Raw genomic sequence first — 17,896 nt, forward strand, 5'->3', positions numbered from 1 at the left:
AATGGCTACAAAGGAATACATTTTCCAAAAGGGCAAAACTTTCAAGACTGGTACCATGAAGATGCTTTTAAATCTCACTCCGCAATCAATCATGGCCTCTCTGCCAAACTTTCTTCAATAATTTGAATATATATATATATATATATATATATATATATATATATATATATATATATATATATATATATATATATATATATATATATATATATATATATACATACATACATACATACATACATACACACACATATATATACATATATACACATATATATACATATATATACAAATAGGTGTTTTGTGTCACAACCCCTGGTATGCCCAAATATGGGAGGAAGCATACTGCTTCCTTTCTCTGTCTATCGGCTCATCCCAAGACACCATACATACATATATACTTCCTCCCATATTTGGGCATACCAGGGGTTGTGACACTAAATACATACCTATTTCCCTGGCTCAGCTGATACAGGAGGAGAACCTTGTGGCTTAGTGGTTAACACATCTGCCTAAGATGTAATACAGCCCAGGTTCGAATCCCAGTAAGGGTATGGCTAGCTGATGAGAGCTAAATAGCTTGAAATAGCTATACTAGTCTCCCTTTATTTATTTATCAGCACAAATACAACACAAATGTAGCAAAGGCAACAGTAAAAATATTGGGTTTCTGTCTGGATGGTCTCTTGTGACGAGCCGATAGACAGAGAATGGAAGCAGTAGACTTCCTCCCATATTTGGGCATACCTGGGGTTGTGATACTATATAAAGTATCCCTTTATTTATTTATCAGCACAAATAAAAAATAAATAAATAAATAAATAAATAAACATATATATATATATATATATATATATATATATATATATATATATATATATATATATACACACACACACACACACACACACACACACACACACACACATATACATACATACATACACACACACACACACACACACACACACACACACATATATATATATATATATATATATATATATAGTATATAGTATATAGTATATATATATATATATATATATATATATATATATATATATATAGTATATAGTATATAGTATATAGTATATAGTATATAGTATATATACCCCTTAGCAGGGGTTGTAAAAATCTAATAGATACCTTTCACCCTGGCTTCGCTGATAACGGATAAGAGCCTGTGGCCTAATGGCTAAGAAGTCTGGCTAGTATGTAATACAGAACAGGTTCTGTTCTATTTCCCTGGCTCAGCTGATACAGGAGGAGAACCTTGTGGCTTAGTGGTTAACACATCTGCCTAAGATATAATACAGCCCAGGTTCAAATCCCAGTAAGGGTGTGGCTAGCCGATGAGAGCTAAATAGCTTGAAATAGATCTATACTAGTCTCCCTTTATTTATTTATCAGCACAATAAAACACACACACACACACACACACACATATATACACACATACATACACACACACACACACATATATATTCCCCACACTTTACAATGATGTAATTATGCTAATGCTGATGTACATGCCTATTAGGCTGAATCAGCTGCTTTCTTTACAGCTGCAGGGTGTCCTTCCCTTCCCACAGATGATTTGGGACTTTCAGGGAACAAATTTGACTTGAAGACATTAGTTAGCTTTGGGTTTGTAGTCTCTTATGTGGCACAATTCACACAAGTTATAAACGTATGCACGTGGTGGAGCTTCCTGAAGTGCAACAACCTTGAATCATGAGGTTACAAATACTTTTTCTACAGGCTCAAGGCCCCTTCTTATCCAGAACTATTAAAAAGCATTGCTTCACCACCTACTGAGATGGGAAGCACATGAAAACTGTAGCGGGAAATCCATAAACAAGTTAACAAAGGAGGAGGGGGAATTACTGCACCTCCCAAATATAAATTCCAGGAGCAACAAAAAATTCTGCCCACGCGTGTGATTAAGATTAATCTACTTGGCCTCCCAAAATGTTCTGTGTAGGTCTCTATTCCTGATCTATTGAAACAAATGCATTTGTACATTTATTTGTACACTGATAATAATACATTTGTTTTATGTATTTCCCCACGAAAGAATCCAAGTAATGAGCATTCAGCAATCCTGCTGCAATCCTTTGGGGATTGTCATAAGTTTGAGTTTGAGTTTCATTTTATTTATATGCCGCCCTATTCCCTGCGGGATTCAGGGCGGCGCACAAACCCGAAGGAGGGGAAGGGAAAAACACAAAAACTACAAAAGCACAGGGCATTTAATAAAAACTGAATCCAGAACTTCTTTGCACAGAGCGATTTTTTACTGAATTCATTAAGTAGAAGGGGAAGGTCCGCCTTGAGAGACCGCCTGCTGCCAATCACCTCCGCTAGACCGATTAGATCCCACAGATTAGGCCTCCTCCGAATTCCATCCACCGGCCAGTGTCGACTGGCGACTACCCGGAGGAGAGCCTTCTCGGTGGCTGCTCCGACCCTTTGGAACGAACTCCCCATGGAGATTCGAACCCTCACCACCCTCCAGGCCTTCCGCAAAGCCCTTAAAACCTGGCTGTTCCCACAGGCCTGGGGCTAAAGAGCTGTTGCCCCGTCTCGAATGGTATGACTGTTGTGTGTTTTTAAATTGTGTATTGTCATGTATCGTTTTTTTTTTTTTTGTCTGTACCCCCCCCTTCCCTGATTTGAATTGTTAGCTGCCCTGAGTCCCCTTCGGGGGAAAAGGGCAGCATATAAATATAATAAATGAAATGAATGAATGAAATGAAAGGTATTGTGTGCTGCCAACAGACAATACAATCAACACTAAGACATAGTTAAAGCATGAATAAAGCAAGAGCTACTATGCTTTTTCAAAGCCTGGAACAGCATCAACTAATTCTACTGTTGCACCAAAGCTGGCAGCATAAATACTCGGTAAAACTCTTGGAATAGTTCCAAAGGAAGAATAGCCACAACATTGGGGGTGGACTGATTCATAAGTGAATGTTTCTGAAGAAAGATAAGAGATAAACTACAATATTCTCGGCTTGTAGATAAGCACTAAGAGAACCTTCCATAATTTGGTGTCCTCAAGACTTCCTTAGTCAATTATATCTGATTCAAAGCTTGTAGTCTGACCACCAAACAGGAATGAAATTTAAAAAAAAAACTAAAAGCATAACTAAAAACAATATAATTTATCCAAACCTCATGGAACAACCATAACCTATAATACACATTTTTCACTCTCCAGGAGATACAAAACAGGACACGATGTTGAATGGTATCTGCTTGGGAAAGGCTGCAGTTAAGATCTAGAACTGAATTAAAAACTGAACAGAACCAGAGGCCAGTTCTTTCCAAAAAAAAATGTGAGTTGAAGGTTTCCAAATATTCATGAATTTACCCATTGGGTTCTCTACTATCATCACAATTTATAATTCATTTATTGGTTATAACTCCTGGTAAAGCCCACTTACTAATCAAACCAATCAGTCTATCACTTATGCATTATATTCACAATTATCAACAGAAATTTTTTGCACAGCAACATAGTGGCATAGTAGAGCTGCAGAACTGACTACAGTTCTAACCTAATGCATTACAACATTATTGCACATCTTTGTAATCTATAAAGTCTTGAGATACTATAAACATAAAACTTTACACAAAAACCCCTCATGTGGCAGATGACTTTTTTTCCTTCCTTCCTCAATACTTATTTAATGTTTTATATTTTATGTGCTTTCGTACTGTGACCCGACAAAAGCGCGCCGACAAAACCGCGTCACTAAAACCGCGACGTCATCAACGCGCCGACAACAGCGTATTGACAACAGCGCGTCAACAGAAGGGCGTTTTACAACAGCGCGTCGACAGAAGGGCGATTTAAGTTAAGGTAAGGGTTAGGTTTAGGGTTAGGTTTAGGGTTAGGTTTAGAGTTAGGGTTAGGTTTAGGGTTAGGGTTAGGGTTAGGGTTAGGTTTAGGGTTAGGTTTAGGTTTAGGTTTACAGTGCCCTTCTGTCGACGCGCTGTTGTCGGCGCAATTCAGCGCTCATTCGTCGGCGCGGTTCAGAACTCGCGGTTTTGTCACCGCGGTTTAGTCGGGCGCGCTTTTATCGGTGGCCCTTTTGTCGGTGAACCCTTTTGTACATTACAATGAATATATAACTTATTCCAAAGATATGGTGGAATTTGTGAGGAAATTCTGCTAATGTTAGTCTAAACAACAAACACTGGTATCTCTTATCCTGTGCATATAGATCTGTTTTTAACCAGGGGAACAAACCTGTGCAAGACTTGAATTTGTTTTAATTCAAGGCATGGGATTGGGAAGATTCCAATAATATAAACTCGGTTTTATAACTGTTAGCAATCGTTCCGTTTCCTAATTAAAATTCTGTGTTTGGTCCAGTGGTGGGATTCAAATAATTTACCAACCGGTTCTCTGTCCTAATGACCAGGTGGGTAGGCGGGGCTTAGTGGTCATGTGACGTGGGGCCGTGACCAACTCAACATTACTCAGGTCGATGGGCACTTTGCCTTAGCTGTTACAATGTAATCAGGGTTAACGGGAGAGGCAGTTTCTGTAAGCAGGGCAATAAAGATTAAGCTAGAAACAACACCAGAATGTTTCCTTCCTGCCTTCCTTACAGGATTAGCCCTGTAAAAAAACCAAAAGAAGATTTCTTCCAACAACCGGTTCTCTGAACCACTTGGAAAGTTAAGAACCGGTTCTCCCGAATAGGTGCGAACTGGCTGAATCCCACCACTGGTTTGGTCTGTGCCTAGTGAGATGATGCTTTACAAATACATGCTGAAGGCAAAACTATGACAGTATGCATGAGTGTGTGTTACAATCCTACCTCTACATAGTCCTGGAGCGCCGTATCAAGCATGGTCAAATCCGTTAGGAAAGTTCCAAGGTAAGGAACAGTGCCTTGCATTACACCCTGAGCAAAATGAAAGCATAAAGAGATTAACCAACACAGCTCTGATTCATTAAGTGGGTTTTGACTTTGGATCCAGTTCAAACTTCTATGTAGTTCAAGGATCTTTAGCCCTAGTTCCATAGTTCAAATATCTACACTAAGTTCTTTCCTACGTATATTTATTTCATTGATCTTTCCATGTTGATATGGCCACCTGTGAAGGAGCAATCGGGATTCTGGCCTAGCAGTGGCTGGTTTTCCTGATTGGTTGAGCTAAGCTGTCAGAACCATTCATACATCAAATGTGATCCGACAGGAAATGAATGAAGCTATTTCAATACAACACAATATTGTGGAGTGGCCTCTCCTGAGAGATTTGTTGAGGCTACTTACTATTTCATTAAGAACTTTTATCTTTGTATTTCTCTTTTTGTTTCTTTCCCGTTATGCTTTACTCCAGGATATTATTGCTTATACAGTATTTGCTTGCCATTGTAAGCAATTTGCTTTGGGGGAATAGTATATTCATACAAATAAAATGACTTGCCACTTGTAAAATTACAGCACCTTATTTTTACAGGGGAAGAAAAAGTGATGATCAAATTGGTAATGTATTATTGCAAGTATAATAAAATCTTCTTCTTCAATATGGTTTTTAGAATGTTTATAGAATACAGGAAAAGAAACAAAAATTTTGGAAGGGAAAAACAATACACAAATTAGATTTAAATATGTCATTAATAGCCCCTGAAGAACAGGGGGGGGAAATCTTATAAAATCATAAAAAACTTTTATTGTTAAATTTAATGGAACTCAAGGGAAGTAGAAGTTTAATTTCGCTGTAATTTTAACTTCAAATTTTCTCCATACAAATCTGATTTTTGAAGTATCTAAGGCATTATTCAAACATAATTGACCAACTATTGTTCGATGAGGTTACAAGTGTGTGTCTCAAAATTCTGGTCTAAAGAATTCATCCACCATTAGTAACTTAAGGAATTTGTTCACTATTACCTTTTGATTGATTTTAAGGAGCCGAGGTGGCGCAGTGGTTAAGGTGCAGTACTGCAGGCCACTTCAGCTGACTGTTATCTGCAGTTCAGCGGTTCTAATCTCACCGGCTCAAGGTTGACTCAGCCTTCCATCCTTCCGAGGTGGGTGAAATGACGACCCAGACTGTGGGGGCAATATGCTGACTCTGTAAACCGCTTAGAGAGGGCTGGAAGCCCTATGAAGCGTATATAAGTCTAACTGCTATTGCTATTGCTATTGCTATTGATTATATTTTTTTTCATGAAGCTATGAAAAAAAGTTAAGCAAATGTTCAGACTTGGTTGAATATACTGGTTCAGAGTGAGAAATTGTGATTTCCTAATTTTATTGAACTTGATTTAACTTGGACCTAACCTATTTTGTTTGTATTTGGGTGAATTCTAAACAGTTATCTTTCCTATAGCTGTTTGTTGTATTTTTCAAAGAGAAGAATAATGTCATCCTGGATTCTGGAGCAACTCATGATACAAATGGAAAAGAAAAAGGTTACCATATCTTTTTGCAGTTGAAGCCGCCGCTGGGTTCTCTTCTGGTTCTCTTTCACACTGCTGTCCAAATTTGCAAATTTAGATGTTCCTTCCTGTGATGAAATAGAAGGGAAATGAATGCAAAAAGGCCATAGAACAGGCTTACAAACATTTCCCATGCTCACTGAATGCTACGTCCTTCTTTCGAAAGTTGAAAAGACATGTGACTCATCTTACAACCAAAGAGATAAATTAATAAAAAGGCTCACACAAAAATGTTTCAAGAGTTTCCTGAAGGTGAGGAATGCTTGGTTCAAAATACAAGTCAAACTTGACATGCCAAATACCTCTGAGCCAAGCCAAGTATTTGTTCACTTCCAATTTTCTCTGAATTGGGTACATCTGGATGACAACCTTCCTGCTTCTGGACAGTTAATATGTTTTTATTCTTAAACAGTTCAACCTCGTGACCCGTCAAAACCGCGGTAGACTAAAGCGCGCCCGATTAAAGCACGTACGTGACATCAGCAGCAGCGCAACAAATACGACTGCGGAGAAAAAAGGGCGCTTTAAAAAGTGCTTTTAAAGCAAGCCGATTCACATAAAGGTAAGGGTTAGGTTTAGGTTTAGGGTTAGGGTTAGGGTTAGGGTTAGGTTAAGGGTTAGGGTTAGGTTTAGGTTTAGGGTTAGGGTAGGTTTAGGGTTAGGTTAAGGTTAGCGTTAGGTTTAGCGTTAGGTTTAGCATTAGGTAAGGGTTAGGCCTAGGGTTAGGATTAGGGTTAGGTTTGGGGGGGGTTAGGTTAGATTTACGCGTTAATTTTAAGTTACCGCTCACAGCATGCTGTTTTCGTCGCGCTGTGATGACGTCACGTACGCACTTTCGTCGAGCGCGCTTTAGTCTACCGCGGTTTTGTGGTGGAACCGTTCAACCTATGTGTTAATAATAACATTTTCCTTTCCATTATATAATGCTCTGTTGGTTTTTTTTCCCCTTATACACTTACATTATGATGTGACTAATATTTTTGCTTTGCTGACTAACAAGGAAAAATGAAAATGTTTCTGTGTTCCAACAACTTAAGCCTTGGGATCACTTTGCCAGTAACACTATGATTTCAGGAGCCATATTCACAATATGATCTGGTCCTTTGAAACAGATTAAAAATTAAACTTATTGCCATGTTTTAACTTGTTTTTCTGGATAACTACAGAGGGATATGTCTTCTCATGATGATAAAAAATAAGTCAGTATTTTTTTCTTTTTTTAAAAAAAATTTGCCTTGTTATCTTGATTTTCTGTTTTTATCTTTCCTTTTTTCTTCACTTTAATAAGAATGTTTTAAAAATGCCCTCGCTTTTTATGGGCTTCTTTTACATTGCTTTTCAACTTAATGATGCTGTCATCCTCCTGAATATTTCATATCCTTTCCAATCAATTGTATACATTTAATCTCCAACTCCTTAGAAAATTAGATAGCCTTCTGACCCTCCCTTACAAAGCAATAAATAATTGTATTTTTAGAAATGGCATTTCTAAAATTAAAGATGACTTTCTGGACTATCAAGGTAATTTCCTATAAATACCGTAGGCAGTTAGAACTTCATTGTCCTGTGATTACTGCTCCAAGTACTTCAATAATTTCTACATCTCAAAATCTCAGATACAACTCAGTACTAATTCATAGAAGATTTACCCTTTTATCAGCTCTACACTTAATGATCTACGACACAGATAGATTAATATTATCATGCAATGTCAGTTTGTGGATGATATTCAACTGGATGATATTCAAACAAGCATTTCTGTGGAGCTGTGGAGACTATCAAGATGTGGATGGGAAGAAACATGCAGAGTTTCAAACCAAGAAAGTTGGAATGATAATTTTTACAGAAGCTTGCTGATTTTGGAATTTTAAACCTCTACACTTTGCTGAGGTGAACAGGCCACACTTCCTGGAATTACAGTTCCAGACCACGACCATGGGGATCTGTTCAGCTTTGGCTGGTACACCCATTGGAGCCTTATTTATCTGAAAAATGCTGACATTTGTCATTCACACCATTGACATCTCCTGTATGGGCTATGTGTAGTAGTTCAATATACATGGGACTATCTTTGAAAACCACTAGCCAACTTCAATTGGGGCAAAGCATAGTGGCATGTTCTGAACCCCCTCGTCCCACACCAAAACACTCCAAGCCAAAGATACTTTACGGAATTTATTCACAGGACAGACAGGTCCTTGGCAGCAAACCGCACAGATAAGCCAGGGCAGCAATCCAGCCTGCCAGGCTCACAATACTGTTCTCCAACATTAGTAATGCGTTGACTTCTGCAAAAGGGGTGTGTGCACAAGCAGTCCTTTTATACCTCTGGAGAGGAGCCTAATGACCACCAGCTGAGTGCAATTACCTCATGTAACTGCGCAACTGTTCCTGATGCCTATTAGCTCTTCGGTGCCGGGCATCCAGGAACAACTCACTGCCGGCGTCCGGCTCACTCTCCTTTGTCTCCTCCCCACTGGTCCAAGGCTCAGGTGCCTCCTGGTGGCCAACCAGCCTCTCTGTGCCCTGCTCGGATTCAGAACCCTGTCCTCCACATCCTCCAGAGCCAACTCATAGGGCCCCTTGCTGTCGGAGTCTGGTGGCAGCTCCAACAGCTCCTGCTGGGCCACAACAGTGGCCTATACAGTCATCAGTGAGACTCAATATTGCTAGTAACACAGTTTCTTCAGGTGCAGTATTAGCTATTTTTACATTCTGAATATAATCAAAGATCCTGGGCATCTTCAAGATTACCCATCCCATATAGATTTTGCCCATACAGAGAATGTCTAATCAAATCCCAAACATTCAGGAGGCACAACTGAAAGTGTCCAAAGGGAACTTTCTCTGTATGGGCTCCATTCCTCTCAAGACAAGAATAACCACAACTTCCCTGGCCTGCAAGCCTCTTAAAAGGCCGTTCCAGAAGGCTTTCAAGACTTGATTATTGTTAAGCTCTGGATACCAAGAGCAGCATTATTATTATTATTTTTATGATCAACTATAATACTTGACCTTAATTATACATTGAATTAGTACATCTTTATTGTTACATTGGCTTTGAGGGTTGCATTTAAATACAATTGACTGAAGAGATCTATACAGTCATAAACAAAATAAATAAATAAAATACTCTGTTTGCAATCATTTCACGTATTTTTCTACAGTTGGCATACTTTTTTTCTGATAATAATTCAGTTCACATTGCCGTTGGCCTTTCAAGGAATAGATTATAGAGATATGCATACTGCACATTTGTACCAGTTTTTGTGTCATTTTGCATGTCATTTTTTTTCCTGCAACTACCTCTAAACAGTTTAATGACTTTTCAGAGTTATCATCTTTTATTTCTGTCTCACTGGAAGAGCACAGAATATTCAGATAATTTCCTTCGGGATGAGTTATCTCATACCAAATGCAACTCAATCCTTGCCAGCTTTCTGTTAACAAAACATTTTTTTAAAAAAAAAAATCACTCAAATGACCTCAATTTCAAATCAAAGGAATCTTTCTCTCCAACATTGCACTTTGCATAGCTAATCTGATTTCTTTATTTTAAATCCATGCACACCAGAGGTGGGTTCCTACCAGTTCGCACCTATTCGGTAGAATCAGTTCGTCAAATCTACCGAACCGATAGTTATTTAGCCAAAACTGAACACTGTAGTTGTAAAGTATTACAATGTCACTGAAGTATCTGTTGCTTCTCACCCTCATTAGCAGCTCCCGGCTTGTCAAATAGTTGTCATGATCTGAGAAGATTTCTGATAGTTCTTCAAACATCAACGTTCTATCTCTGTCCAAAAGAAAATGGAATGATTTTAAGATTTCCTGAAGCTAAATGACAATTTGCTCCATTAATTTAAAATTTCATGGTGATGAGGGCATCATCTTGTAAGGAGATTTCTCAGATTTAGGACCCAGGAAAATCCCCAATAACATCTCTTCTTTTAGGTCACTGTCTAAGCAAGAAGAATATGTGTCAGGCCTGCATTTATATTCTTTTTAGAATTTTGGCCTGCCACACTTTCTCTTATTTCATTGTGCTGTTTCTTTAAGAATAGTCAATGGGAGGGGGGAATAGACAGGAGTAGGATTTTGGAATTGTATTGTTTTTCATTCTTTACTAGAAGCAAGGTCATCCTTTGTTCTCCGCACTTTCACACCTGACTGGAAGAAGCTGGGCATGGACGCCAGCGTGGAAAAAGGAGATTGGACCATGTGATGGATTGTGGGTGTGGGGACAAGATCATGAACTTTCAACTGGGTGGGATTCTGATGTAACTTCCAGAGTTGGGATCCCACAGCTATGTGCCAACATGCCTGCTTTATTAAATTGGAACTTTAAGCATAGTTTTGCTTTTGATTCTGATTTGATTCTACATGGTATTTGGAACGCTGACAATATGATTCTAACCATAATGTAAAACAAGAAGCAGCTCATTATAATCTCTCGGTATTTTTCTGATGCAACAGTCCAATCCATCCCGCCCAGGCTTCTAGATTCTCTGAAATGCAGACATTTATACTCCACTTTTTGTTCTGAAGTTTAAAGCAGAGTAAACTGCTCCTTTCCCTCACAACAGACTAAGCTGAGAGAATATGACTGGCCAAAATCACCAAAGAGATTCCTTGCTGAGGATGGAGTCACAGACATTAAGTTGGAGAGACTTCAGATACTTCTGTATTTGAGGAACTGTAGAAAAATTGTAATATCAGCAGCTAAATTAGGCATCCTTAGAGAGGCTTCTGAGCCAATTTGTAACTGCTAGTTATAAATTAAAAGTCTAATTTTTGCTCATGATTGACTCCCCTTAATTTTCCTCCCACCTGCAACAGCCCATCAACAACTCTACAGGAATTGTAAATTATAGATTTCCAAGTCCCAAAAGCTACAGAAGCTTATAGGGGGATATCACTATCCACTGCCCAAGAATGGATGGATATTGATCTTACTTTGGCAACACATGCCCAGCTTTTCTTTAGCCGATAGATGGAGTTGGACTGAAGTGCTGAACGATGGCTCTCAAAGAGGAGAAATTCTTAAGAATCCTACATTCCTATAAGGGAGTGAAAATGGCACAAAGAAGGGTTACACATTTGTCAGTTACTCTTTTAGAAGCATTGTTTCTCTGAATTCTTATTTTTTTTACAAAAGGAACCTGTCAGCTACATAAACATTGACCAATTCTTTTTTTTAAAAAAAATACATTGCTTTTTTCAGACTTGAAAGTACTTCTAGAGTTTGGGTTACTGTATTCTTGCTTTCTTTACCTTCTGATCTTTAATATTATAGTTTCCAATCATTACGTGTTTCAGTTGTAAGTGAAAGTAACTAAATGCAATCTATGCAGAACATTGTTATCTTACGAATTGTCGTTATTCAGATTGTAGAACATCTTATAAGCCGCCCAGAGCACTTTGGATGAGCAGCATATAAAACAAAAGAGTGAATAAAGAAACAAATGCAATAAAAAATATTGGGACTGGAAAGGATTGGAATTACTTCCCAAACTAAATTGATCTACAATATCAAGGCCTTTCTACCATTGAAATTGGGGAAATTGACTGTTCTATTGAACTTCCAAGGACATCTGATATGCTATGGCCAAAGCTAGTCTACCTGTTGTCTATATTATTGGGAGAAAAAGAAACACCTCAAAGATCGGATTAGAAGAACCTTGATATTATGCATGCTATAATGGACACGGACCACACACACGGACACACACACACTCCAGCATTTGTATAATAGCAAGAAGACAACTGGAACAAAATGAGTCTTTACATGGGCGATATTGATCCACTTCTCTATGATCTTGGCACGCTGGTGCGTTTTCAGCTCCTTGCCATTCAAAATTGTCCTGATGACGCATTGGTGACTGCGTTGAACTGTGCAATGGTAGCTCTGATGGTGGGAGCCAGTGTTTGTTCTCTTTCTATCTCTCTGAGACCAGATGCAGCCCCAAACAGTGGTGAGGTACCACTCTTTAAACAGTGTCTGGAACAACATATAAAAACATCATGTCAAGGCTGTAAGACGAGTTTTGTTTATTTCTCCTATGTGAAGTGTTGAAATACACAACATGGTGGTCATTCCAGCCTTTCTGAAGGTGGAATGACACATCCTTTTTCCCTTGAATCTTTTTTCCCCTTGAATCTCATAGACAGCAATAGTCTTTTTTTTAGTAGTAGTAATAACACAAGTAAGTTGTAGCAGTAATATTTATTGGGCATGCATTTATATTCAAGAATAGTGTAAACCTTTTTATACCTACCACCCACTTTGTATCTCTGTTAGTAGTAAATTTTCTAACCGCCCACCGGTTCCGCAGTAATGGTGATTTATAAATTAGGGAAGTAACTTTACTTTATAAAATTTACAAAGCAGAGTTACAGCAAAACCCCCATCGCCCCCATGAAAGCTGGAACGCCCACTAGGGGCGGTAGGGACCCAGGTCAGAGGGGGGTTCCTACCAGTTCGCACCTATTCGGTAGAACCGGTTCGTCAAATCTACTGAATGGTTAGAAGAGGTTCCACCAGTGGACCCGGAAAGCAGGCCACACCTACAGAAGAGGTTCCAAGATTTTTGAAACCCACCACTGGTCCTTGGATATGATTATTCTACACTATCATGCTCCTATTTATACAACTCAGTGCCTCTGTGAAAGGTAAGGATGACTACTGCGTTTGTGGTGCAATCAGAACATTGCGTGTGTTGAAGTTGTTTTAACGCAAACCAAAGATGCCTTTTAAAAAACCAAGTTTGTATCATATTCTTATGCATGCCAGTGCTGTGTGTGAGGTAATTTAAGGTGGTTCTGACAAGTGTCGTCGGCATCTTCATATCCTTGGGCGGCAAGCCACTCCCATCCGGTACATGGGTGGCAAGCCACTCCCACAAGGAGGCCACACCCACAGAGTAGGTTCGAACAATTTTTGAAACCCACCACTGGACCAGGTTGACTACCACCGGTGTAAGCAAAACAAAAGTATCATGGGATAATACAATACAAGAATCAATTTAACTTATCTAATATTTACTTTTACAATATTCACAAGAAGAGTTCTCCCTCTCCCTTTTTCAACACCAGCCTCTGAGGAATGACTCAGGTAGAGATGCAACAAAACCGTATTTGAAACAGTATAAATCTGCCACGGTTCTAGTTTGCGAATAATCAAATATCAAAAAACAGCAAATGTAGCAGAGCAGAGGGCAGTTTGAAAGGGAATGATTTCTGAAACACAGAGGTCATCATTAGTGGTTACTCGCCCTTTATTTTTGTAGCTCATAACTTTCCACAAAGGGCCTGCTTGGGAATTGCAAAAAGCAACAGTTAGGGACATAAATCCCCCAGTGGAAATCCATGGTCTGTCATTTGCAACCCATATGCTACTTTATGTGACACAGCTCTTCCTGCAACGTTAATGTGTTTTACTGCATTGCATAAAATGCAGAAAGCAGCACCCATGTGCGTTATTGGGATGTATGACCAACTATCAATGAACAACTTTAAAACCATGGATTTAAAGCATTACTTCAAATATTTTGTACGCACGTAAGTATTCCTTTAGCTAATTTCATCTGGACTACCTATATTGCTGAGGAAATATTTGCTGTTGTTTAATTTTATTAAATGTATAAGGCTGTATGAGGACCTGAATGATGAGTCGATGCTTTTTAATTATTCTACAATAATTATAATTGCATGCCTGGAATTAAAGAGCCAAGTTCAATATTTGCCAATTTGTTTAGGAATAATTTAACAGTTAAGATACCTTTTATTATTCATTCCATCTATTAGCCCTACAGAAAAATGGTTCAAACTGCTTCAAAAATATCAGACAAATTGTGAGAATTCAGCCTGTTTAACTAAACTTTTGTCAATCAATTTTCATAAAGAAATATTCTGATTTCATAAACACCCTAACATTTTAGTTGGCTAGTTTATAACCTGAGATAGATCATTGATAGGTGAGACTGACAATATCCAATTTATGAGATGTATATTTTGCTGATGAAAAAAAAGAAATTTTTGAAACTCTTGAATTCTGATTTACCTGCAAAGTTTTTAAACATGTGCATACCTAAAATATTATTTCACTTAACTATGTTTAACGTGATTTAGACAGGTCAATGATATACTGTATTTGAGACGTGAGGCTTTTTAATCATGAATAATGAGCAAATACTGCTGTCTCTACCTTATTTGAAAACAGAATGTTCCTTGAAACATAATATTTGGAAACAAAATATATTCACTTAATTTGAATGCTCTTCTAGATTACAGTTGTATATGCTTAATTAGGTTTTGCAGGCTGTAAAACATAAATAGCCTGTGAATTTACTGTAATTACAGTTAATCAAATAGCCAGAGTAATAAAAGGATTTTCAAATGGTTTTGCAAACCAAGACCTTGCTCTTAATTGTGGCCTGTCACAAAATCTGAACTAACACAACACCACTAAGGCTATCATTCCACATCTGAATGTCACTGTAACAAAAATGTCAAATGAGGGGGAAAAAAAGCAGAACAAAATAGATTTAGAACATGGGATGCAGTGGTGGGTTGCAGGCGGTACGCCCCGGTACGGGAATACTGGTGCCTGCAGGGAGCACTGGGTAATAGCAATAGCAATAGCAGTTAGACTTATATACCGCTTCATAGGGCTTTCAGCCCTCTCTAAGCGGTTTACAGAGTCAGCCTATCGCCCCCACAGTCTGGGTCCTCATTTCACCCACCTCGGAAGGATGGAAGGCTGAGTCAACCTTGAGCCGGTGAGATTAGAACCGCTGAACTGCAGATAACAGTCAACTGAAGTGGCCTGCAGTACTGCACCCTAACCACTGTGCCACCTCGGCTCTTTCCGGTAGGGTGCTCTGGAGGGCCCACCTGCCCACCCGCTGTTCTTATCTATATTTTAGCTCTTCGGTGCTTCCGCGCACACAGCATATGACATCTGTGTGATGCTCCGCCAAGCAAGTGGTGCATTGCAGGAAGTAAGGACGCACACACGCTCTGCGCACATGCGCTGGTGCACATTTATGTGGTGGCCGCTGCACCATACCGGTTGCACCGAGATCCGGAACTGACCACTGATGGTTGCCTATGTATTTGAAAATTCAGTCCATGGACTGCCTTGGAATGAATCCAATCCTATCCACTTAAACTTTCATGCGAAGTTCTGTAATTCTTTCGAACGTTTTTATCACTTTCCAATTGCAGAAAACCATCTAGTACAACAAAATGGACCAATGAGCAATCAGCAACTAGTAACAGATGACGATACAGATAAACATATCACGTAAACAAACTTGCTTTAAACAATCTTTACAAAGAACGATCAATGTTTAAAAAGCCATTTAACTGGTTCACAATTTGTCCTAAGCTTTGCAATAGTTTTGCAACGTTAAAAAAAATCAGCAGTCTTCTACTGTAACTTAGTTTTTTTTTTAATCAAATGCTGTTTTAAACTATCTTTTAAGAAAGTATCGTTTAAGTATCCCTTTAAAATATGTGTTTTAATCAATAGTTGCAACCAAATGTTGTTGTTTTTTTCCATAAACTGATTCCAAGTTTTTAAAAAGGGACATAACTGCACAATCTTAGAGAAGACTATTAACAAAAGGTTACAGAATTTGGATGTGCAAATTTCCCAAATGAAAGAAATTAAACAGAGACCTATTTAGATGGCTCCATTATCGAAGTGATTTTTATCCTCCCTTGCTTTTATGGTATGCGTTAATACAGATTTCTATGTGTTGTATTTGCAGTGTTTACATTTGTTGGTTTTCTTTGATTGTTGTGCACCTCCCAGAGTTGCTTTTGATGAGATGGGTGATATAAATCTGATTAATAATTAACAATTTCTTCAGTCGGTGAGCATGCCAGGAAAATGGATGATGCAATTTAACAGCCCTCTTTATCATGCAATCAGGGTGAATTAAAGGCAATTTTACCTCAGCTAGGAAAAACAATAGAAATAACCCCACACATTTTCTAAAGAGGTATCAAAATGTCACATATTACTGTAACCCTCTCTACATGGGGCTGCCCTTGAAGAGTGTTCGAAGACTTAGTTAGTCCAGAACGCAGCCGTGTGAGTGATTGTGGGTGCACCCAGGTACACCACGTCACACCTATCCTCCACGAGCTGCACTGGCTACCCATTAGTCTCCGACCCGCTTCAAGGTGCTGGTCGTTACCTATAAAGCCCTACATGGCATCGGACCTGGGTACCTGAGAGACCGCCTCCTGCGATTACCTCCCATAGACCGATTAGATCTCACAGGTTAGGTCTCCTCCGGATTCTATCTGCCAGCCAATGTCGGCTGGCAACTCCCCGGGGGAGGGCCTTCTCTGTCGCAGCTCCAGCCCTCTGGAATGATTTCCCTGTCGAGATCCGGACCCTTACTATCCTCCCGGCCTCCGCAAAGCCACCAAGTCCTGCTGCTCCAGCAGGCCAGGGGGCTTGTGAAACATCCAGCCCCATGGAAACTGTGAATGTTGTGTATTTTAAAGTGTTGTTTTGTTTATTTATCCCCTTCCCTTGTTTATTGTAAGCCGCCCGGAGTCCTTCGGGAGTGGGCGGCATACAAGACCAATAAACTAGAACTAGAACTATATGGTTAATTAGCTGTTTGCATCAACTAAAATTGTATACAATAGTTTTCTGATGTTTCATCAACTTGTCTTTATATTTTGATTGTTGGTTTATATTTAACTGTTCAGTATCTTGGATACTATATGGTTGGAAAGCTAAATAAAAATTTAAGGGATAAATAAAACAAACACTTCAGAAGCATAATCTGTATTTATGCTTACAAAAAGTATACATCTGTTATACTTACTGCGTCCATGTAAGTTAACTGTTCAGCTACCAGATCTTCTGGGAAAAGAAGAAAATTCTTCTGCTCCACTAATCTTTGTTTCTTCTTCAGTTGCAAATATATCATGAATCTCACCTGTCAGGATATAATGCATTGTGAATATTTACTAAATGTGTCCTCTCATTTTACTTCATGTAAGTCTAACTGAAGTTAGATCTTGCGCTGAAGACTAGTTTGAGACAAAAAAACAGGGTTATGCTTTTAATCACAAAAAGGGTAGAAAGGGAAAGAGAGGGCATGGGCAATGAGGAAGCTGTTGGGCATGATCAAACATTGCACACCATTTTAAATGTTGCTTAGCAAAAACAAGAAACATACATTGATGAAACAAGGAGTATATTTTAGGAGACCTCTTTCATCTTGCACTGACCCACTTCAAGAAACATGTAAAGAACTCTGCTTAAGTGAAGCAAGAAGCCTAAAGACCAAAAGGCACTATTCACAAAGCACAAAGCCGTTGCGAGCGATATGGGGTGTATCTAGATACACCCATGTTACACCTATCCTCCGCGAGCTGCACTGGCTTCCTATTGGT

At 38.9% G+C, this 17,896-nt stretch overlaps 1 protein-coding gene across 1 annotated transcript in view; it reads right to left on the bottom strand.

The window, feature by feature from the left end:
- Positions 1–17,896, bottom strand: part of RGL1 (ral guanine nucleotide dissociation stimulator like 1) — a 109,821-nt gene that overhangs the window by 21,259 nt on the left and 70,666 nt on the right. Inside the window, 13 exon segments of the mRNA XM_032226674.1 lie at positions 4,839–4,925; positions 6,448–6,537; positions 10,181–10,265; positions 10,628–10,635; positions 11,435–11,487; positions 11,490–11,529; positions 12,258–12,346; positions 12,349–12,395; positions 12,397–12,434; positions 12,436–12,457; positions 14,074–14,087; positions 17,323–17,370; positions 17,372–17,436. Coding sequence (XP_032082565.1) covers positions 4,839–4,925; positions 6,448–6,537; positions 10,181–10,265; positions 10,628–10,635; positions 11,435–11,487; positions 11,490–11,529; positions 12,258–12,346; positions 12,349–12,395; positions 12,397–12,434; positions 12,436–12,457; positions 14,074–14,087; positions 17,323–17,370; positions 17,372–17,436 — 686 coding nt within the window.

The sequence above is a fragment of the Thamnophis elegans genome, chromosome 11 (genome assembly GCF_009769535.1).
Source record: "Thamnophis elegans isolate rThaEle1 chromosome 11, rThaEle1.pri, whole genome shotgun sequence".
NCBI classification, from domain to species: domain Eukaryota; kingdom Metazoa; phylum Chordata; class Lepidosauria; order Squamata; family Colubridae; genus Thamnophis; species Thamnophis elegans.